General features: G+C 34.6%; 1 protein-coding gene across 1 annotated transcript in view; it reads right to left on the bottom strand.

The window, feature by feature from the left end:
• SLC25A21 (solute carrier family 25 member 21) overlaps positions 1–24,015 on the bottom strand; it is a 231,485-nt gene that overhangs the window by 89,216 nt on the left and 118,254 nt on the right. Inside the window, exon 2 of the mRNA XM_021542713.3 lies at positions 10,647–10,695. Within this exon, the coding sequence (XP_021398388.1) occupies positions 10,647–10,695 (49 nt within the window). The remainder of the gene's footprint in view (positions 1–10,646; positions 10,696–24,015) is intronic.

Here is a 24,015-nt window from a genome sequence, read left to right as displayed (position 1 = left end):
GAGGAGAAGATTTACTTTCTGTTTATTGCAAATGAAGTCATTAAACACCGATTTTCCATACTTGAATTATCTCTCTCATTGCAGTAGATGAACAAATACTAGTAGAATAAACAAAGGCAGTTGTCTCCCTCCCTCCTTTCCTTCCTTCCTTCCTTCCTTCCTTCCTTCCTTCCTTCCTTCCTTCCTTCCTTCCTGCCTTCCTGCCTTCCTGCCTTCCTTCCTGCCTTCCTGCCTTCCTGCCTTCCTCCCTCCCTCCCTCCCTATTTCCCCCCCTTTTTTCCCCCCCTTCCCCCCCCCTTTTTTTTTTTTCCCTTTTTTCCCTTAATTTTTCTCCTTGCTTGAATTATGTTCCATCCATGGTTAGAAATCAGGCATGACAATGGTCTAATGCAAAAGTTTTGTCCATGGAGAAATCAGACATGACTATGGTCTACTCCTGAATGTGATCTTAATATTTTATACCACTGACAAATCATTAACATCTGTTAATAACTTCCTCAGCTGCTTTTTTAGATGGTTTTAAAAAATCTTATATACACCATAGATGTCTCCAACTCATAGTCTAAGTAACCTTTCCCAGCTGCTTAATCCTTATTTAAAATCTTACTTTAAAATACACACATTTTTAAACTATCCCATTTCTTTGTCTCCAGACAAAGTAACTTTGCTAACATCTGTTCATTCTCACTCCCCAATTCCCATCTTAAATACTTATTTTCAGCATGTATTTTTCTTGTAAATAGAATCCCATGTACTTTCTCACCTCCTAGTCCTTAATTTTCTGCTTTTTGCTCTTGCTCTCATTCCACTCTATCCCTCATGATTTCTTTTGACTGATTATATTTTAAATGCAGAATTAATAGAGAGAAAAAGATTATTTAAAGAGCTTCTCTGATTATCTCACACTAATTTAGGCTTGGGAAAAAAGAAAGTGGGGGCATGCCATGAATCTACCATGTCTAAAGGGAATAATAAAAGGGAAAGGGGAACAATATACAGTAAAGGGTGTGTAGGTAATTGTTAGGGATAAAACTATGTAATGGAAATACTGGAGCATTAGAAAATACCTACTGGCTGTGAGAAGCAGTAGGCTATGCAGGAGCATTCAAGGGAAGTAGAGGGGACTTGTCACTGGACAAAAGCTATGGTTTGGGACCAAGCAAGAGGCAGAGGCAAGGAGAGAGGAGAGGGTGAGGGTGAGGGAAAGTGAGAAGGAGAGGAAGCTGAACTCAGCACCAGGATGGAGATTTCTGAGTGCTGGTACAGCAGTGGCAGAATATAACAGACACAGGCAGTAACACCTCATTTGGGAGCGGGCTGTGATTTTGAGTGTTGGTGCTACTGCAGTGGTCTAAACAGTGCAGCTCTGGATAAAATGCTAGCAGTCCTGATACCATTCCCCAGTGCCAAGAAATAGCAGATGAATAGTTGAATAGACGTCTCATGTCCAAAAGAAATAAATCAGATTTAGAAGTGATGTACAAGACGGTTCACATTGCACTGAGTACCAAGACTTCTAGTATTTATTTCTCCCTGTTAGGACAGTAAGGAGCACTCAGGCAATTTCCATAACTCAAAAAATTACATTACTGTAAGTTACAGTAACTCCTTTTTTTGACAGCAATACAATAGCATGAGGCAATCTAAACAAATAAAATAATTCAACACATCTATTATATTTAATAGAACACACTATAATACTACAGGGTCTTTTCTGTACAAACATAGCTGTATTTTTCCATATCTGTCAGCTGACCCACAGCTCCAAAATGTTTCAAACTGAATTTGAATTTTTTCGTCATGAAAATTTAGTCATGGTTTCTGATTAATGTAAATATCCTGTTTATCTGTCAATATCTTGAAATAGTACAGAAAAAATCCAAGTGTTTCTAAACTATCTTTAACTTCTTCAGTAGTTTCTAACTAAAGAAACAGACAACAGTACAATGAGTATATTTTAGAGGGTACTTAGTCCTAGGTTCTCTTCCTTTTTTTCCTTTTCCCATTGGGCAGTGTAATGACAAAATAATTATTTTCTCATAACTGTAAGGCATGGCATGATTCTTCACCATAACAGTGTTAGAACTTTCACCACATTTTCCTGCTCTGTCTAGAAGACGGCTATTTGTAGCCTCATATTATATAAAAGAAAGCATTTTCAAAAAATTAATAGTAAATGGAAGAAAAAAATCCAGAGCTTTCTTGGGTTTAAACTGTGAGATGAAGGTACATCTTGTGAAATCACAAAACACAGTCCACACCACTTTTTTGCAACTGCATCATGCAGACACAGCTAATCAACTGCAGGTTTTTTCAGTGCTAGAGAATTTAAATATAAATAAAATTAACTTCCTCTACCAAGGAAGATGCTGTACCAGTACAGTCAAATATGTCTGTGTATATTTATTTTTTTAAAGCATGTAAATATATAGATGCAGATTATAGGAGAGAAACCCTCAGGCTCTTGTCGTTTTACAAGTTCTGCCAATGTAGTTGCCCGTAATATTTATATGAACTTCGTAAGCACTGGAAATCCAAACATAGAAAGAACATTGTGCTATGTCATTAGCATGAAAACAAAATATACATAAAATATACATACATACTAACTCAATGAAAATACCTATAATATACATAAAATATACATACATACTAGCTCAATGAACTATTCTAGCTCATTGTCCAAACAGGAGGGAAAATAAAAATGGCAAAAAATTGTTAAGAGAACAAATGACTGAATATATCTTGCAAGTATCTATAGTCAAAAGGATTGTCACTAGCAGGATGGATAATATATTCAGTGTGTCTTCTAGCATGATTACCATTTACTCCCCAAATCAGCTGCTCAAGGAACCATCTCTAAGGGTTCACGGTTCACCTAGACAAAGCTGTGCTTGAGGAATGTAAAAGACCTCATAGAATCATAGAGTTGTATGACTAGGAAGGCATCCAGGGGTCATCAAGTCCTACTCTTAAGTGAATGGCCCATACGGGGATTGAGTCTGGGACGTTGGCATCACTGGAGCCACACTCTAATGGGAAGATGCACCAAGCCAAAAATCTAAAACAAAATTAAATATTTTATATTTTATAATATTCAGGATGAAAAATTGCATCTTGAAGAGAACCAAGGCCACTCCAAGTCAGCTTTTGTCTACCAGCCTTCTAGAAACCCAAAACATCCCTTCTGTATCTATCTGACAAGAAATTATGTAAGAACAACCTTCTTGCCCTGGCCTTCTTTTTCTTTTGCTCTCTCTGGTAGACTGCCTCCTTGCTTCCTTGTCTGAAAAGCTTATCTTATCGACTACTGCCTCTCTCAATTCCCCTATGATGGTCTCACCGCTTGCTCCCTGCACATAGAGGCATTTTACTTCCTTCTGGTTCACTCTTGAAGTACCTTAGTAACTATTTAGGCAACTAGAGTTGTCTTTGTTTCATATTATTCCCCTAGAAACATAAAAGACAAGAAAATAATTCTTTAATAGCTAAGTAGAGATTACTGTTCTATCTTGAGCTGAAGGCAGACATGATTTATTTTGTGTTAGAAATTCTAGGTTGTTACAGCTCACAAGTGACTCAAGAAACTGAGGAAAGTTTTAGTAAAACCAGTGAATTGGCACAGGTAACACATAACTCAAAGCATGCCATGCTGTCAAATGGAAATTATGATTTTAGGGTATTTCAGTCTAAAAAAAGCACTGCCTATTAATTTTAAAAAAGTTAAGAGTAGATGGCAGAATGTGTAATCAAAATTAAAGAAAAGCTTTAGAGACCTGTAGCAGTCTGATTTGATGATGCAGAAATTTTGTTTCTATCAAAGAAGGTATAAAATTATTTTAAAATTAAGAAAAGAATATAGATTATAGATCTTCCAAAAATCTACACTGATTTAAAATAGGGGTATCATCAAGGTGTTCTGGTGTTTGACCCCATATAACACAGTATCATATGAGGAGATGATGAAGCTACACTTACACAGTTCCTTTTATCCCAAAGGATCTTGACACTCTTTACAAAATATACACATGGTACACCTACAAATAACAACAAAAAAAGAAACACATAGGAACAGAAATAACTTTGACCAGCATTGCAAATCAGAGCATCTGTTTAACAGTGTACATCAATACTGTTCTTTAATTCAGGGAAGGATTTAAATTGCAATAGTATATCTAGCAGGAATTATTAGCCCATGTGCCCTTATTAATTCCTAACAGATTGTACATAGAAGGAAAAAGAAGGGCAAATTACAGAGCACTGTATCACATCCACATCCAAATTACGATGAACTGTAAAGTCCTCATTATAAGAATATTTGGATCTGTACATAAATATCTGAAGTATTTAAATGCAGAAATTCAAATGATAAAAGCAGAGTATAAGCTGCAATATACACGCAAGCCCTGTGAAAAATTGTGGCAAAGGCCACTGATAATTGAAGGAAATCCAATCCTAGAGAAAAGCCTTGACATTTGGATGAAATAAAGACATTAAGCTGAGTTGGTCAGGGATTACTTTTACTTGGTTCTTTTTCTTCAAAATGAAATAAAAAAAACATTTCTCAAGAAACTATCAGTTTCAATATATTTTTATACACTTCTTTTAGATGACAATGGATGTTGTTCTCTACATTTTCAAACAAAACCTTCTGTTTTTCTAGTTCAAAATTACTTAAAAGGCATTGAAAAAAAAGGGAAAAAAGGAAGTGAAAACTTCCAAAATCCAAAATTAATTGCACAAAGTTTCATTGGCCATAACTCATTGTTTTTCTAAGTCTTCTGAGACTTCAACTGTTCATTCCAATACAGAATATTTTGGTATCCTGATAATTTTCCCAGGACAGGAAGACTATTTTCTGCTTAAAACTGTTACAAATCTAACTAGAGCAGTTTGCATCAAGTACAATGAACTTAACATGGCCTGATGCAAACCAAGTGAACTATGGTCACTTGGAAATATAAGGACAATGAACTCTTCCTTAACCAAAGTTTTTCAGAAACAAGCTCCACCTCTGCCCATTCAAACAAAAAAGACCAAAAATCAAAGAAGAATTAATGATATAAAGGAAGTAGCTCTTGCAAAATAACAGATGGAATGAGATCGGAAACACATGTAGTAAGTTGAACTTTTTTAATAAGACCAAAATGACAGAATTGGAACAAAGGAAGAGAATGGATAAACATGCACACAAATCAGGAGAACAGTTGCTAACTAGAAATGGGTCTGTAATGCAGATTCCAAATCTCGATTTAGATCTCAATTATTTTTTAGATTTGGGGCTTCAGATTAATGATGATGGTTTAGAATTTTTCAGAAAGAGTAGCAAAATTTAAAATCTTCATCCTAACTACACAAAAATTTCCTCCACAGTTTTTAAGGTGAATTATTCATCTCACATTTTAAATGTTGATGTTCGGAATCACACATGAGACCAAAAGTCAGTCCATATGAAGACTCTGATCTGAAGCTGAGCTATGTGACGTGGCATTACAGTAGAGTAATATGGACTGCAGCCTCCCTGCCAAAGGTGAGAAACAGCTTTAAAAAAAAAAACAGGGACATTGGATAGGTTGATCATGAAAAGCAGCTATTCCTAATAACCTATTCTCCTGATAAATTGAAGTAAAATCTTTTGAAAGAATGTCTCCTGGGTCTCCTTTATGCATTGATTTTGAAATTGCACGCTCATCCCAATGTGACACTGCATTGTGAAGGCACAACTATATTGAAAAATAGCAAAGATTGTTTCAATAGAGAAAAAAAATCAAATGGAACTCTGATTATTTGAGTTAACTAGAGAAGTATTAAAAAACTTCCCACTGAATATATGTTTAAAATGTTAGGACAAAGGTTACCCTGATGATTCTACAAATACAAAAACACCCTAGATTTTCTCCAGTTCTTTTATATGGTATTTGGCATAACATTCACCTCTCTTTGAATACATTGTCCAGAAGTAAAAAAACTCTAAATACTGCAGTAGTATGGACTATCATCTATCTGCACTGAAGTCAATACAGATCTGGAGGACAATTTGGTATTATTGTGATGTGAGAGAAACCATCTCTCTTACAAATATTTGTCTCAAAATATATAGTGATGTCAAATTATGCCTAAACAGAAAAGAGAAGTAAATGATTCATCTAATTCCCATAACATTTTACCTATTCACAGGAATTTCAGACACATTTTCTTTTCAGATGTTATGCATTTGAAAGCTTTTGATGATGTGTTGTTATTTTTTAATCTATTATTTGGAAACACTTAGTCATACATTTCTTCATTTGTGTTTTCTATTAAATTCTGTAGATAACTATTAAAAAAAAATTACTCAGTAGGTTTCCATTTCCTAAGTACATAATGCCAAGTCACATCCAAAATGACTATTTCCACACAAATATATGTTTTACAGTCTGTATGAATACTTGCAAAGGCAATTTTGAAATTGTTTTCAAGAACAGTGGAGTCACTAAAATTCAGCTGTATAAATAGTGGTAATAACCAAAGTAAAAGAAAAAGCACATATAAAGGGAATCAACTCATAAATCTAGGGAAATATTAGCTAAATTTTTATTTCTACTTGTAGTTCTAATTTTCCAATATGACCATTGGTTGCACTCATTTCTTGAGGTGTTAAAATGTAATGTAAAGCAAGGAAAATTCTATGTTAGTGCATTTAGTTCAAAGTTATGGAGCCTCTCAAAACGTCATTTTTATGCCAGCAATCCAGTATTAGGGAAATGAAAAAAAAAAAAAACAGTTTGTTTTTTTTCTATGAGAATTCAGATTACCTCAGAACATAAGCTGGAACTCTCAGACAGATCACAGCAAGATCCTCCAGTTACCAGCTAGGCTTACTTGACTGATTCCACAAATACAATTAGCATTCCCTTAGCTTTATACAACTCCATGTAACTCTCCCTTTCTCTCACCAACTATGCACCTGTGAGCTTCTGCATGAATACTAATTACCCAACAATAAAACATAATTAAGTTCTGAATTTGTATAATTAATTATATAAACTCTACCTGGAAAAGCACTTTACTATTTTTAAATTTAAAGTAATACATATGGTAATGTCTTGTCCTATGTATCATGACCTAGTACATAATTTTGGCATCCTTTGATAGTCTTGTGGCTGAAAACATTACAGCCTGAATTATGCTTAAGACACAAAAAAGGTACAAAGTAAGCAGACCAATTCTTTATCCTAAAATAAGACACTTTTCTCCTTCCTTACTTTCTATAAAAGAAAGATCATTTAGAGCTCTTAATTAAAAAATAGACCTTCTAAGTATTGACTGTATCTGTACCAAAAAATTCTTCCCACTGTTTTCACTTCTCATACGTGGACATACACAAAATCTTACCGGACTCTATATTTACGAGGACAAGAACAGAGGTTCAGTATTTTTTAATGGCTAACGTAATCATAAGGATAACTGATATATAAAATAGTTATTAAGAGACTGTTCTACAAAAAAAGAAAAAAAAAAAAATCAGCACGTCTTTTTTAAATAATATCTCATCAGAAACTATTCCAATATATCTTGCAAATGAGAAAAGAGCTTTATTTCAAAGAATACGTGGGATTCATAAAGCTAAAACAATGGATCATAATTATCTTAATCTACCCAGCTATCAGGAATTTCTTAAAGTAGTGATCTTTGGTGTTCTAGCAGAGAAAAAAAAATTATTTTCAGATGTACACTTAGGAAAAAACCACTTCATTAAGCATTTGGATTCTCTATGGTTTATAAGCATGTACTTATATACTGTTCCTCCCTTGATGTGAGCAGATAAACAAATCTAGCATTGTTACTGTAGAATAATAGAAAATTGCTAAACACAGAAAAGATATTGCAAAATGTCATAAAAGAGCCAAACAATTTTCCAGGGTTTCAAAATAATCTTTGACAGAAACTTTATTTTCTCCAATTTTTTATTAAAAACATGCACATACACAAAATATCAATGAAACACTAAGCCACCAGTCCATTAGATGTGAGCCTCTGACATCTTTCCTAAACTCCTTCAGAACAGTAATTTAGATCAATGAGATTACAATAATTTGAAATGGCCACAGGACTCATAATCGAACACATTTCTAGGAAAAAAAGTAGGAAACTCAAAACACCATAAAAATTAAGAAACAAATGGTGCTTTCATATATCTTTTCATCTAACCAATAGGAAGAAAATCCTAAATCAATCACGAAAGCTGTAATAGCTGTAAGTGATTAGGAAATGGTGGATTATCAATATCATGTTGGGAAAGATTAAGCACACAACAGTACTAAGAAGCACTGCAAGAAAGGAATAAAGTCAATGAAAAATTATTAGAGAACATTCTATGTCCAAAGTTCAGAATTAAAACCAATGTTTCATTTGAACTTTCAAGGCCATCAAAGAATTGATCTGCTAATTGTAAATTGGGAATGGGAACCATTACAAAATGAAAGGAAGAAGCATGGTGTTAGGAATGTAGAACAAAATTATGGATGAGATCAAAGGATATTCTATTCTTGGTTTTGTCATTTGCTTTCAAAATGTGAGTATTTTGAACTACTACCATCTGCTGAGATCTGCAGAAAAGTTACTGCAAAATCTGTGTAATATCTCTGAATACATCTGCATCAACAAACTTGGGCACTGCCCACTTCTGGAAAGAATTGCAGCTAACTCAGTGGAAGAGTTAACTCAATGGATGTTTCTTCAAATGAAAAAAAATATTTAATGGATTTTTTGTTTGATTCAGCCCCTCAGTTTCACTTTGATCGATAATCTGATTTCTTCTGCACAGCTTCTGTTCTTTCCTTTCTTCCTATTTCTTTCTTCTAAAAATTCCACTGTTTATGGGCTCACATTTCACATTTAAATGTTTCGTAATTTTTACTTTTTATTGTGTTTTAAAGGATTGTTACAGCTTGACAAACATCCCCATACTCTATTTAATTCTTTACATTCCAGGATCTCAGAAAAGCCTTTTCACTACTAAAAGTGTGTAACACTCAGTAAAAATCTCAAAGAGATGGGGGAAATCTTTCCTTTTGCTCTGAGAGTCCACTGTGTGGTTTCTATCAGAAAACTGAAAGTACGTCTCTTGACTGCAAGTACAGCTGTGCAATTAATGCATTTTCTGACACATGATATGTGGCTTACACTAAATTATGATCTACATTCTTACTACAAAAGAATATGACTTCTAGTTCAGTACAAAGAGAAAAAGAAGTAAAAGCAAAGCTTGAAAGCTAGAGGTGAGTTAAAGCACAAACTACCAAAATGAAGTCACTAAAGCACATCCTTTGGGGATCACATGACAGTTGAGCAAGACAGGTTTTTTTTTTAAATTTGTTCTTGCATTTGTTTTGCTTGTACCCTCTTGCTTCTGAGCCTTTAATTTCAATCTCATGAAAGTCTAGTTTTAATAGCATTGTTTCAGTGGGCAGAGAGGACCCTCAGAACCACCAGGTGCATTGTCTCTATACGAATCAACACATCCACATTATGAAGGGATATGAAAGGACTACCTGAGCAACCTCCAAGCCCCAAGGAGGACCTGCAGGACCTCAGCAGCATTTAATGCAGCTGGAGTCTGAATAACTGTCTCCTGGTGTTGGGCAACGACCACAGACAGATTACTTCCTTCTGCAAAATGTAACCTGCAAAAAATGTGCATCTCAAGGTCTTAGGCAAATCACAAAATGTGACTTAAATAGAAGCCAAAAATGCATCCAAAAAAAGCTCACATGTTGGCTAACTAAAGCTAGAATATGAAGTCATAATTGACAAATTCAAGCATATTCCAGAGACCACAGCTGTCCTCATCATTTGTTTGGGGCTGATTTGTCTCCTAGTGAAGTTTTTCTACCTACATGTCCGTGACCTAGACAGAGCTCCAGGAGCAGTATATATGGTAATTATTGGCACTGCGTAACACACATGGCATGAATAGTTTTCTCCTTCTACTAGTATGCTTCTCCATTCTGGTTTGCATTTCATGTACAGTAACACAAACTTGTGAATTTATATAAAAACTAAAATGCATAGAAAATAAAAGGATGTTCCAGAAACTAGAAACACAGCTATTCTTTTTTCTTCATTTCAGTAACCAACATTAAGAAAAACCAAACTAACTTGTGCAAATATTTGAGGTAATTTAAGAACAAATACTCAGAAAAAAAAGAAAAGCTGATAAAAAGATTTAAAAAATATAAAATCATGACATTATTTAGCTTACAAAGAGAATATGGAACATCTGCTCTTATTATTTTTATTAAAAATCTGTGAAAATTATTTTGGAGGTAATATGGTATTTCCCAATTACATATAAAAGCATTACTGCAGCTATTACATATACTAAGTGAATTCAATTTTAGCCATCTTCATGTCATAGCATTGTGTTACAAGAGTAAAAATACATGTCATATGCAGATTTAACACCTTTAGATGACCTCTAATCAGAAATGTGCCATGCTACTCAAATTCCATCTGTCAAATGCTGTAAATACAGGTAAGTAAATATAAATGTCATTAGAGGCACAAGTTATCTTACTGGGAGAAGTTCTACGATTTTATTTTTTGACAGCTTGTAATTTGGATATCTTCCAGTGTCAACAAAACCTGTCCAAGCATGATCTTACCTTGTTTTCACTACATCAAGGGGATGCATCAGGCAAATTTCTACAAGACCTATAAAAGAATAACAAAGAAAGGCCTAATAAACATTTGTACAAATAGTAATTTAATTTTCATTGACTCCAACAGTTTTTGAAATTTGAAAAGCAAAGTAAAAACCTAAACATATCATTGATGACACGGTTCTCGTACACCTCATATATTATACATGCACTTCTGCAGAGTGTATAAACCACTGTGCTTTTCAGTAGTGACCAGAGCTAGTTGTTCATTGGAGTGAGCTAAGTGAGGACTTCAGCTACACAATCAATTTAATCTTAGTTTTTGCTCAATTTTCTGACTTAAGAACAGTGGGAACATTTGACTGGCATCATAAATAAATACATTAAGTCTTGTTGAGAGTAGCAAAGGAAGGGAATTCAGGTTGCCACTTGCTTCTTTGTCATGCAAAAATAATTCCTTAGGACACTGCAGGACTGCATTGGTGGCTCAGATGCACCTGATGTTAAGATGACAACTGATTCCTGAGTATTTGAACTGCAGAACCACTGGTTTTTTGTCCTACCCTGCCCTGTGCTGGTGCTGAAGTGTGGTCCTGGCTTTTCCCCTTTGAGTGTGAATCTCAAGGGGCCAATGCCAGGGTAAGAGAGATCTGGAAGGTCCCAAATGCACCTGTCAACACCACTTTCAAAGTTGACTCTTAGTATTTTTTCCACCCACCTGACACTTGATGAACAGTCCATACATAACCCAGGGAGAACTCTCTAGTTAAATTTCTAGGTTTGCCTACCCTACTTTCCATTTGGCATATCAGCCTCATTCCAAAAAGCAAGCAAGCAGTAAAAAGATGCATTTATCAGGACCACTGTTAAAGCGTATTTTAGACATCTGCCAATCTGCAGACACAATAAAATCTACTACACAAATCTTACAGGACTTTGAAATGCCAAGAAGATACATGCATATACGTCCTAGATAATAATTACCATGTCTTTGAAATTTCTGTGCCCTGGTTATTAGGATGCTTAAATACCCATTCATGCTTTTTACCTAGTGTAATAAATTTAATGCTACATCATGAAAAAACAGGTTGTGAAGACTATACTTATTACAGTGTTTGAATGCATTTATTTACTTTATTTATGATTATTGTAAAAGTAATTTCAAAGCTTTTGTAATAAAGAATGTGTCTTTTGATGAGTCTGAGATAAATTTCTAAAAATCTTGATTCAGGAAAGCATTCTTCTTCAAGTTAAAATATCTGCAAATTCCTTTCTTTATGTATAACATACAATCCCACGGAAACAAAGCACATGCTTATGTTCCACTAGATGCTCTCCTATTTCAGATGTCACTAGCTTAATTTCCACACCCCATCCCCTTCCTTTAATGGTACACATCATATCTGAGCTTGGGTGTTACTGAAGTTAACAGTCTCCAATACTACTTTCTTTTTCTAACTAAAGTATTGAAATTAATTCTAAGAGAAAAGTCACATTTTGAAATATTGCACACAAAGACTATTGAACTAATGGAATTTGCATTTTGGCCCTATTTTTTGACAGACCTGATGGAGGAAAGCTCTTGGTGAGCTTCATGCAGGAGCCAGGCTCTGCCTGAGTGGCACACACTGCAGTATGCAAACAGTATCAGAAACCTGAGCTTCTTTTCATTATTGAATATAGTTAAGGGAGGCTTAAAGTTTCATATTTTGATTATTTTAAAACTAATAAGTTAAGTGTTTCAGGGAGAACAGGAAAATTTGGGATTTTGCTTAAAGTTTATATCAGAGAGCATTAAATTTCAAAAAATTACCTACTTTCTATTTCAACACTATGCAAACCTTTGAGTAACACAGATACTAACTAGGTAAGTCTTTTAAACTGAACCAGAGGGAAGATTCTCATTATAGTCAGAGGAGATGTAGCCAATAAATACAAAAGAGTTTTTAGCTCAGCCTATATTAAGTATCTATATTTAAAAATGATAATTTATTTCCTGCTTGATACACTTTACATATTGAATACATATATTATTGATAACTGTTACATATTTATCCTAAGGAATAATAAGCTATTTATACAACAAGAAAGAACAGCAAAATTTTTTACACATGAATACAAGTAACTTTTGGAGATAGTAACTGAAGGAGGGTGTAAATTGTAATGCTAAAATTCTTCATTAAATGTATTTAACAGGAATTTACATTAAAATTTGTGAAGACATTAAAATGTTTAAACTGAGTTCCTAACATAAAATAGGTGCTGTCAGTTCTAATTTAACAGAAACAATTTTCATTATTTTATATCATTACATTCTAATGCATAAAGATTGAAAAACATAACATTTTCCAGACAGCTCCTGAGCCCTAGTTTCCTGCCACTGAGCTTGAAGGAGGGTATCAGATTAATATTTATGATCATTGTTTTGCTGTATTTTCTTTTCACTCCATGTAACATTACTTTTTTTTCAATTTTAGATAAAAGGAAGACAACATAGGTGGTATCAGCCAAAGGATCTTAATATTAGTAGTAATGAGACAAATTTTAAAAAATGCAATTTTATTCAATGAAAGCAAAAGCTGTCATCATTATTTTTGTGCAGGTATATTTATTGCCATAATTATCGTCCACGAATTGCTTCTATTTTACTAAAATAAGATCATATCACATTTCACATAAGGGAACCATCTCAAAATCTATAAACTGCTCCAACAGCTGCCAACAGGTGCTTTGTGAGTGAAGTTGCAACTGAGTATTTCAGTGCTGGCAGGGGGCATAGCCTATGAGTGTTTCCCTTTCTAACCACCCTCCTTTTCTAAGCTCTCTTTTTCCAATCTTCTCCCCCTCTCCCCATTTTTGATCTTCTATGCCATCTAATTTTGGCAGATAGAGCCTACAGTAGGGGGCCAAGCATGGGGCCAAGGGTTGTTCACCCTATTCTGTTTTTGCAGCATTAATGACCATTTTGGGAGAAAACTGTAGAGTGCCAGAATTTGGCTCTATTTTCTTGGTCCTTGTAGGATAATTTTTAATTCCGGCATTTTTCCAGCAACTGAATCAGATGAATTCCAAGGTCCTTGGCAAGAGCTCTGTTTTGATAAGTTCAGGATTCTATTGGTTATCTGCCTTTCTCAGTCTTTCCTTTGTCTGATCATATAATTACACACCAGGTTTTAAACTATGTATTTAAACTTGATTTCACCAGACCGAATTCTTCAAAAGATGCAGGGATTATGACACAGCTCTCTGAAGAGCACCAAAGGACTGCACACTGTGCAAGACATTAATGGAACAGCTACAAACACAAGCTACATTTTTCCATCTACTATAGTAGTCATGCAAATCATTACAACATCCTATTGATAGCCTGCCCAGAAAGTGTGGTGGCCCTACTAAATTACAAGCACTCTGAGATGTGCTCAATAAAACAAAATATATTTCCCTTTCTTTAGCTAATGTTCATCAGCTTTGTGACAAATTCAATTAGCACTATGAAAATGTAATTTACTGAACAGCTCTGTTAGGATGCAATATATCTTAACTTGTCAGTCTGTAAAGACTACTGTTTATAAACTTTATTTTCATGATAAAGTAGTTAAAATAGTTACAGATACATTGTCCAAAAAAATACTCTTATTTCCCCATTGGGTCTCCTTGGTGATGTCACATGAAAACTAACCCAGAGTAGTATGTGATGGCCTAATTATGTTTAAAACAACTCTGATCCAACTAGCTGAACAAGAGCCCAAAGGAAATATAGGAAAGAACAATTACTGGGTCAGTCCAACATATGTTGTCTTCTGGGTGGGAAAACATTCCCTGTGAAAACCAAATACTAACCATAAAACAAGACATAATCAAAATCTGTGTGTTGAAGAAATAACCATCTGTCATCATTGACATGCTCTGAGCATACACAAGTGGAATATCAACAACCAAGAAGGGAGTCCAGAATTCTATTATGTAAAACATTCTGCTCAGTAACTGAGCCTATGGAGGGAATAAAATGACAGAAAATGCTGACCCCCAAACTGACCCTCCTCAGTAAAGCATTTCTACTTTCCCAACTAATATCTTCCCATTATGGATTACATTGCATTTCCCTCTACAAGATTCACACTTAAAATTTACATACATTTTCATTTACATTACATTTACATTTACATACAAGTTCACATACATCTCTTCAGTGCAAACATTTTGGTGACTAGTGGATATTTTGAGCTCCTTTGTTCTTTGTTGCTCTATTCCATCATTCACACAAGTCTTATATCAATAATCATATATGGCTTGAGAATACTATGACGCTGTTAAAATGTGTTGTAAATGTAACAATCCATCTGGCAAAATGTGAAAGCTTGAGATTTCAGCAGCACAAGCTTAGAGCTCTCCTTGTATTTGCAAGGGTTTCCATACTTCATCTATTCACTGTATAGGGAGAAAAAGAATGAAATCTAGCCAACAGTTCTTGCAAAATAACACAGATAAAACCAGAACCATTTGGGCTTTGGAACGCCTTAGCGTTCCAAAGCTATTTAGCCTTTGGACTTATCTTTTTATCTTCAACATTTCATTGATCCTTAAAGCTATGAACTGAAAAGTGTGAAATGCTTGTGATAGACAACGATTTGTTACAAAAAAACCTGAGCAGCTCACCCTCTATGCGTCTGCTGCATCATACACATACACAGATTCAACACAGATTCGAGAGATGCAGAGCATGATCCATGTGTTAGTTCAGACAACCCCCTACAGTGTAGAAGTCATTATGCACCCTCCTCCCCTTGTGTTACTCATTTCCCTGGAATAACACAGTCACTGGAGAAACACAACAGACAGGAGACTGGTCAGAGAAAATGTGGCAATAAACACATCAGGCACTGTATATTGTATAGCTGGAACAGTTGATATTTATTTTGGCTTTTACATAGATATAGTTACAATGTACGAAATGATCATAAATATTTTATGTGTACTACATATTTTCTTCTGAGAATATAAGTCTGACAGAAAGAATCTCATGTTGATCTTTGTATCCTAATCAAAACAATGACAAATTCCTCTTAAATATGCTTTTCTGTTGGCTAAAACACTCCATTTGACAAGATGGAGCACGGACTCTCTTCCTGATTGTAACAGCACTATTTCATAAACAATCAGTACCTGGAAAAAAGCATCCCTGCAGTAAATTCTGCACAGGTTAATTAATTTCTATCAGCTGGCTATCTGACTTAATCTTCACAGACACATAAAAGTTTTTTCTGTTCTGTAGGGGTACACCTTCCTCAGAAAAGCCCACAAAATGTTAGGTTCACTGGGCAGCCAACGCTCACTCCTTTCCTAGGGATGCAGTAATGTACTGTTCCCTTCTCAATTGAAGTACATGTCAACTAGGCTCCAAAGAGATGTATACAAGAGCATGCACAAGAGCATGCTGAGAAAGATCTACCTGTTAGCCTTCACTTAAGAAAGTGACACTTATTTTAACTCTTGCCCAGGATTATATTTAGTGATGTGCTATGGAATTAACTAATGGTACCCTGGAGCTCATCACAAACATTGGTAAGGAGCCAAATCAATGCTTTCCTTAGAAAATGTGGAGAAATGGAAAGTTACTCCAAGAAGTACTCCATAATGGCAGTCCTGTATTCATGAGTCATTCTTCCTCAGAGACCTAGTTTACACCAAGAAAATACACTAGAAAACATGTTAATTAAACAAGTTGTTGAATATGATTTTCCCCTTGGTGTAGACAAGGATGTCTGTGTTTAAAAATGTGTTGGCTGATCACAGGAGGATCCCAGGAGGAGCTGTTGATTTACTGCCACATTTTAGAAGAAGTCCTTTGCATGTCTACAGGAGGAGGTAGGTAGTGCTTAACTTAACAGTGCTCCTTAACAGATGTAAACTGTCAGTGCAGGACTGCTATCTGGAATTGCCATCCCCAAAAGCAGGGTTGGGAACAGTGACTACCTGGTTTTCAAAAAAAGAAAACCAAACCACCCTGGACTTCAGCAGCAGATGGAAATGTTTGTTGTATGGTCTATACTATTTGTAATCAAAGAGGTCAGTGTTCTTGCAGCTCTCTCCATGAAAGCAATTCAGCTTGTGTTCAAATAATGGGTCCTTGGTTATATGGTATAGCAAATAAACATTTTAATATTCAAGGTTCCAAGTAAAGATTTCTCAAGGGCAAGAGAATCACATACTAGATGTGTGAAAAACAGGAGCTGGAAATGAGTGTTTCAGGCAGTATTTTGTCTGGACAAGCTGTTGCTCAGACATAACCTCCTTCAGCCTCCAAGTCCCAGTACAGACATAGCTAGCAACATGCTGCTGCTCAGTGCTCACATCAGAAAGTTCAAACTGCTCATCTTTGGTGCTCACAATTCTTAGCTAGTATCTACTGATTTCACTGCTGCCTGCCCAGCCGAAGAGAACATTATTACCAGATGGGAAACTGTTCAGTTTTATTGCAAATATAAAACAAATATAATTGTAGTCTCTTATTTTTGCTGAGCTTGAAAATTGAGTTTCAGCAATTAAGTGAATAAAGACAGAAAATGGTACACATCTTCTTGCTCTGAATAAAAGATACTCAAACCTAAATTGTGATCTATACCTGGGCACACATGCACAAAGCTTTGTATCTTTGGAAGGGCAAATTCCACCTTGAGATAATACATGTGTATACAAGTACTGAGAGGTTATTATAGTAATGATAAAACAATATTTGAACTTCAACATTCGTCAATAAGGAACATATTGAGAAAGTATTTGTCTTGCCTCGGGGACTTGGTTGGCAAAATGAAAAAAAATAAAGCCCCCTGAAATTATTCTTATATTTTAGTTCCTTTTTTCTGTCTTATTTTTACTGGATGTTTTGACTGCTGACAAATGGTCCTATCAAGCAATTGTAATTCCCTTTCACAGTAGTTCTACCCTAGTATAGACATTTTTTCAGTCTAACACACAGCCAAGCTGATACATGTTGATTCAATGTGAATGGGATAGTCATAAATATGCTCATCAAAACCATGATGAGAAAATGTCTACCTAACTTACATTTATCAGAATTCTGCAATATTTTATTTTATTTCTTGACTCTGGGGTAAAAAATATTTAGCTTTGATGTTCAAAGCATGTATGCAAACTGCCCTAAATTTAGCAGAAATTTATTCATTGTTTGATTTCTACAACATTCAAGGCACAATCAGTCAAATCAGGAAATTATAGTCATGCTGCCAGCAATAACCACATCTTTATACCTACTTCTGCCTAGAACACAGCTCTATGAATCTCTTAACATGCTTCACTTAAACCGCTCAATGCTCATTTATGTTCTCTAAGTACTGAGTATAAACAAAGGCCATCTTCCAGTTTAATTTTATTATTTGCTGCATACTTTAACATGAAAAAATTAAGTCCCTGTTTCACAGACCTACCAACTTGATTAACCTCATGCCTATGGCTTGACTGATACTTATATATTTGCCACTAGAGAAATCTATAATGATTTGGAGGACTGGGTTAATTTTAAATTATGCATAGTTAAATATATTTATAGTAAGTCTAGAAGGAATTGTCAAATCAGCCAGCAAAAATCAGTGGCTCATAACAAAGTATCTTCTACTAGAGCTACATCTCTTTGAAAGAAAGGTTCTTCCAGACTCCAGTAGCATATAGTACTTTCACAGGGTTGCAGTTCCAGTTGCACTACTCACACAGAGCTTTTCTGAGGCAAAATGCTACGTAGAAATGCTCTTTTTATGGTAACACCCACAAAATTTGCATTTCTGACATAGTCAATAATACAGTTTATGAATTCTAGACTTTTCACACATTTAACTGATTTTAAATACCAAAGCTGTTCCAGTAAGGCTAAATAGCATGGAGAGTTTGATCATGTAGTAAAAAAGGTGACATTTAGGTGCTGACACAAAATATAATGGAGCAAAACACAGCACACAACATTAAAAACAGCAAATATTTTCTTCAAGTTCTTAAATTTTATTGAGGCAATATAGCATGGGTCACCAGAATTTACCATTTAGAATGTCACAGAAATTTGATTCATTTTAAATATCATTTAAATTTTTATTTTAAAATAGTAATAGCAACATTAAGATATCAAACAATTTTCTAAAAATACACTGAGTTGGATTCACAAATATTTCTGTGCAAAGTTGTTTTTCCAAAATGACTAGCACTTAAGAGTTGTTTATATACATAACTGATCTTTTTCTTTAGTTAGTCTTTCTGATGCTATATTAGCATTAAAACTCTGTGTTATAAAATAAACACTTGGAGTTTACAAACTTCAGTATCTGAGTCTCTAGACACAAGTGAAAGGCATATATTGCGCAAATTCTCCATAATTTTTTCAGCAAGTATTACAGGCTAATATGTCACTCAGATATGACATATTCTTTCCTTCATGTGTGCCTGAAATGGAAGTTTTTTTAAACCATGACTGAAGGGACCATTGAGGTCAGCCCTGGGTTACATGATGTTTGTATCACTACAGCTTCAGATATTTCAATGCATATTGAATCAATATTCCTGCAACAAAAATGTGTAACTGATATTTTCATTACTGCTATAGTAAAATGCTTCTCAGTAAACTTGTTTTCATAAGAAGTTTGCCCATTCATATGTCCCAGAGCTGTTGTAATCTTCATTGCTAATACTGATCTAAGAGCATGGACATAATTTTATTTCTTGACACATTTAAAGTTCTCTAATGAATAAAGCAAACATCTTATGGCTGCTTGGACTGTCACTCGATTGCCCTGGAGGGTTTTAATGTCTTTAAAATAGGCCTCCTAGTTTGTATTTAACTGCCTTGCCCACAGAGGTCTGAGGGGTAGAGCAGATCAAAGATGTGCTGGCAACATAAAAAGCAGCTGTCCTTCATTTACCTTTAATTAGCTACATCTGACCAGATTCTTTATGGCCTCTTTGTCACACATTCAACAGTCTATAAGCCTTCTGACCTGTCCTTAAGGACTCAACCATTACAAGAATTTCAACAAATTAAAAATATGAGATACAGATATTTGAAAAAATATTTGGTCTCACTATAGAAATACTACCTGAGGCTTTAGTATTTTGGATTTATCTGCAAAAGCTACAAATTTCTCAGTATTTGGAGTGTCAAAATGGAATTTATCCTGAGCTTAGATTAGCTATTTATGGTTCTCTGTGTACTATTCAACATTGCAGTGAATAAATTGCACACAGCAATGGATCCTATAAAGAATGGAAAGCCAAGCACGTGCCTCTTTGGCTGGGACACAAAGTTGCTCTTGCAGGAGCTGTGGCACTCACTGTAAAGAAATCACATACCTGTCCCCCTACCCTTTTCCTTTTTTACCTCTACTTTGCACAGAATGCACACCAATATCCAGTAGGACTTTGAAAGTTCTGCTGCTGGTGCAGGATCAATAAGCAGTTATATACATCACAGACTTGTAGTCAGGGTGCATTGAAAGCTTGTATCATCAAATTAAGGCCCTTATGGAATAAAAAAAAGCTGTTTAACACAGCAGCTGGAGTGTATGCTAAATGACTCAAGCTTTTGGTACTTGATCACGCAGATCACTATATTAACCCACTGAGATGGACATCTTAAGATTACTTGGGTTTTGGGTTAGGTCCTTTCACAAAGGATTAGCTAACAAAAGAAAAATATATAAAAGATATATACAGAGTAGAAGGGTTTCAAAAATTGATTCTGTTGTTTAAACTATCCCTTTTTATCTTTTTCTGTATGTAAAAACAATTTATAACCTTAATATTTTTTTTCAAAATTCCAATCTTCAGGCTTCCCTAGGAAAGTTTTAATTAATCAGATCTCCAAAGAAGTTAGCACACCTTTCAAGGAATTTGTGGTGAGGTATATAAACAACCAAATAACCTGCCTCAATGAACATACATTAGCTAGCAGGTGTTGCTGGAAGCCTTATTCTTCAAGAAAAGACTCTACTATGAGCAGTGTACAGAAGTAAATTTCTCCCCAAGACCACAAAGCTTGAGGGATTACTGCTGCACCTCAACCTTACTCTCACAGAGTTCTTTTCTAGTACACAGGGTACATTTACTGTATATGGTGCTTGACCCAGTGCATAGCTGGCAGATGTATTCATCATTTATTACAAAGGCATCTTCCCTCTCTCATTTAAAGGATTTCATTTAAACCAGGAGTCAAATCTATTTGCATATATAACTAAAGGAGAAACATGCATGAATAAATAAAATTAGAGGACTTAAAAACCAATTAAACTTGCTTACTTTTGTCCCATAATTCCTGAAGTTGCGAATAATTGAATAGTTATTAACAAGATGTGGATTTTTTTCATGCTTTTTACCACCAATATAAAGACATATTGTAGTGCACAGATGTAAGAATAACGAATGAGAGTACCAGTTGCAGTTCAGGCGAAGAAAGCAAATAAGATACACATAGTAATAATGCTGAATGTGTAACATACATGGCAATTTTCCATGTACTAGTCCATGTTACACTGCAAATACATCACCCTTGACTGGGACACTCCTGGAATTACAAAAACTGTCAAAGAAACAGATTGCCCAAAGAAAACCTAACTGCAGGAATAGGAATGGTCCTAAAATATTGCCATTACAAAGTACTTACATAATGTAGAATAAAAGCTTTTTAAATTTTTTTTCTGAATCAACAAAAATAAATAATTCTTCTGGGTAAAATATCTAAACATTTAAAGAACCCATAAAAATATCTAAACAGTTAAAAAACCCATAAAATTTTTTGTTTAAAATATACATGCAAGACATAGAACAACTACTGCTTGAGACCCTTAGAGAAGTCAGCTTTAGAACAGCTGCTGAAATGAACAATAGTACAAATAAGCAGAAGTGCAAAAAGTGTATTGTGAAGTGTCTTACTCTGGGGAAAACCATGCAGTCACAATGTGCCCAGCTATCCTAGGGTGAGGTCTCATTCGTTTTCTTCACTAAATTTCAATGGCTTCCATTTCCTGCTTTTATGAGCAGAAATGTTTCAGAAATATCAAGGAGGAGTAATTCCTGTTTGAAAACTTCTTTTCGTTCAGGATCTATGAACAACATTTCAGACAAAATGTACTCCAAAATGAAGTATATATGCTGTAAAATACCACTTATGACTATAAACATATGTTTCAAATCAGCGATTTTGCATGAAAATGCAAGAAATTTGGCAAAAATTATAGCTAAAGTTTCATCAGCAGTAAGCTAAGTACTGAATGGCCATTGCCTGGAAAATGAGACAACTGACCACAAAAAAATTGGAAAAATTCCAAAATTAGTTTATAATGACATGTAGGTTTGAAGAATTGCTGCACCTTAACACATCAAACTGTGTTAATTTTAGTTTTGTAAAGTGGCTTTCTAGAACTCTTTGCTAATCTGTATTTGAATGACTTATGAAAAAGTTCCCATCAAGATAGTTGAAGAGTTTTTTTCAAAGTCTCCACTAGTTGCTGCTGGAAATATATATATTTAGAAATATATATATTTCTAAATTATATATAATATATAAACTAAACAGCCCATGATTTTTTCCATTTGCTGTGAACTGACAACTCTGTGGCTGATAAGGCTTTATAAAATTTTTATGAAAACCTCAACTACTTTTAGTTCCCTACATACTGGAAAGACTTATAAACCAAAAGTATAGGTAAACTAATGTTGTATAAATGTTCTAGGTCCATTCCAGATAGCCACAGAAAAAATTTCTTAGACTCTTTTTACATTTTAACAATGAATACCACTTAAAAGCAAATTTAAGACAATGTTTTCTCCCATTTCAACTGCTATAATTTAGACTACTAAAAGCATTTCCACAACAGAGCTTCTAAATCTTTAAAACACCTAAAATAATATTTAATCCTTTTTAGAAAAGCAAAAATTAAGGCTCCAAAAGTTTAGATTTTCACCCAGTGTTCAAATATTCCTGAGTAAAATACATTTTTGTTGGGGTTTTGTCTGTTTCAGTAGTTGTAACATTACACATTGACAAATGAACACACTATTGTCAAAGATAATGATATGTCATCAGCTTAAGATTTTAGTTTTCATTAAGGAATTTGCACTTATTTGCAGGCAGTGGTCAGCAATTTCCTCATATTTTACTCAGGTAACTAGGAATATTTTTGCAATGCAAAAAAAAACCTCAAAACTGATCTTTGATTTACTGCTGTCCAAAATTTCCACTGAAGCTATAACTTTATTTTTTTTTTTCTATAATGGAGACAGAATCAAATTCCAAAAGATGTCTTAAGAAGAATATACTCAAACTTTAAGTATCCAAGCAAAGTAGTATTGCAATATACATAGTTCTGCAAAGAGATCAAAAACTAGATGCTTCTTTCTTTTTCTTCTCCAACATCCCACCAATGTTAAGAACATTGACTATAGGATTAAAATACAAAATTCAACCCAAATACAAGATGAAGCCTAAAACAACTGCTTTAAATATTAAGATATTTAGGACTGAACTCCCTGCTTATAAAAACTGAAGCATTTTCTTAGTATTTCAGATAAGTTTTACATATATACCAGAAGGAACCAGTTTTTTGGTGTCATGTCAACTAAAACACGATGATCAATTATCAAGTATCTGTGCATAGAATAAAAAAATAGAAATTATTTTCTTGAGTTTTACCTGCATACACAATGATGTAAAATATTCTAAGGTCTTCTATTGCATGCATTTTTTGTTGAATTCTATGTTGTGGCAACAGGTGATGACAGCACCACTATTATGTGTTATTTTAGCAGTCACTGGTCTTCCCAGTATTTTTCACCACTCCCATCTGCTGGCAGTATATCATGGCAAAGATTCAAGAGAAATCCACTATGAAGCTAATTGTTAACTGGGAAATGTCAACATGCAAAGCCATGTTTAGAATTAACCTGTCTTTAACATTTTCAGGCACCCACACCCTCTCTTCTTTCCAAACCTTAATTACATTAGCAGCCTGACAGCATTAAAAATAAGCCACACCAAAACAAAAATGCAAAGAAGTAGAAGGGGAAAAAGGTGTAGCTCTATTTAACACAAATATAGAGCAGTAATCCTCCAACAGAGGCACAGAGGCTGGTAACATTGAACTTGCCAAGAGACAAATGTCTTAAAAATACAAAGACCACCGGTTAAGGAGGAATAATTTTCCACTAAAAGTATGAGGACTTACCACCATTGACTGTAATGATAGAAATTTTTGACTTCTTCCTTTGGGAAAATACCTAATTTTTATTGGTCAGTAACTACATAGGTAACTGAATTAAGGGTCGTTTCTCACAGAAGATGCATTTTCTCCACTATTTGTTTTAAAATGAGATCCTTTTT

This window comes from Lonchura striata, chromosome 6, assembly GCF_046129695.1.
Source record: "Lonchura striata isolate bLonStr1 chromosome 6, bLonStr1.mat, whole genome shotgun sequence".
Taxonomy (NCBI): Eukaryota; Metazoa; Chordata; class Aves; order Passeriformes; family Estrildidae; genus Lonchura; species Lonchura striata.
This window is presented reverse-complemented; position numbering and strand designations above follow the sequence as displayed.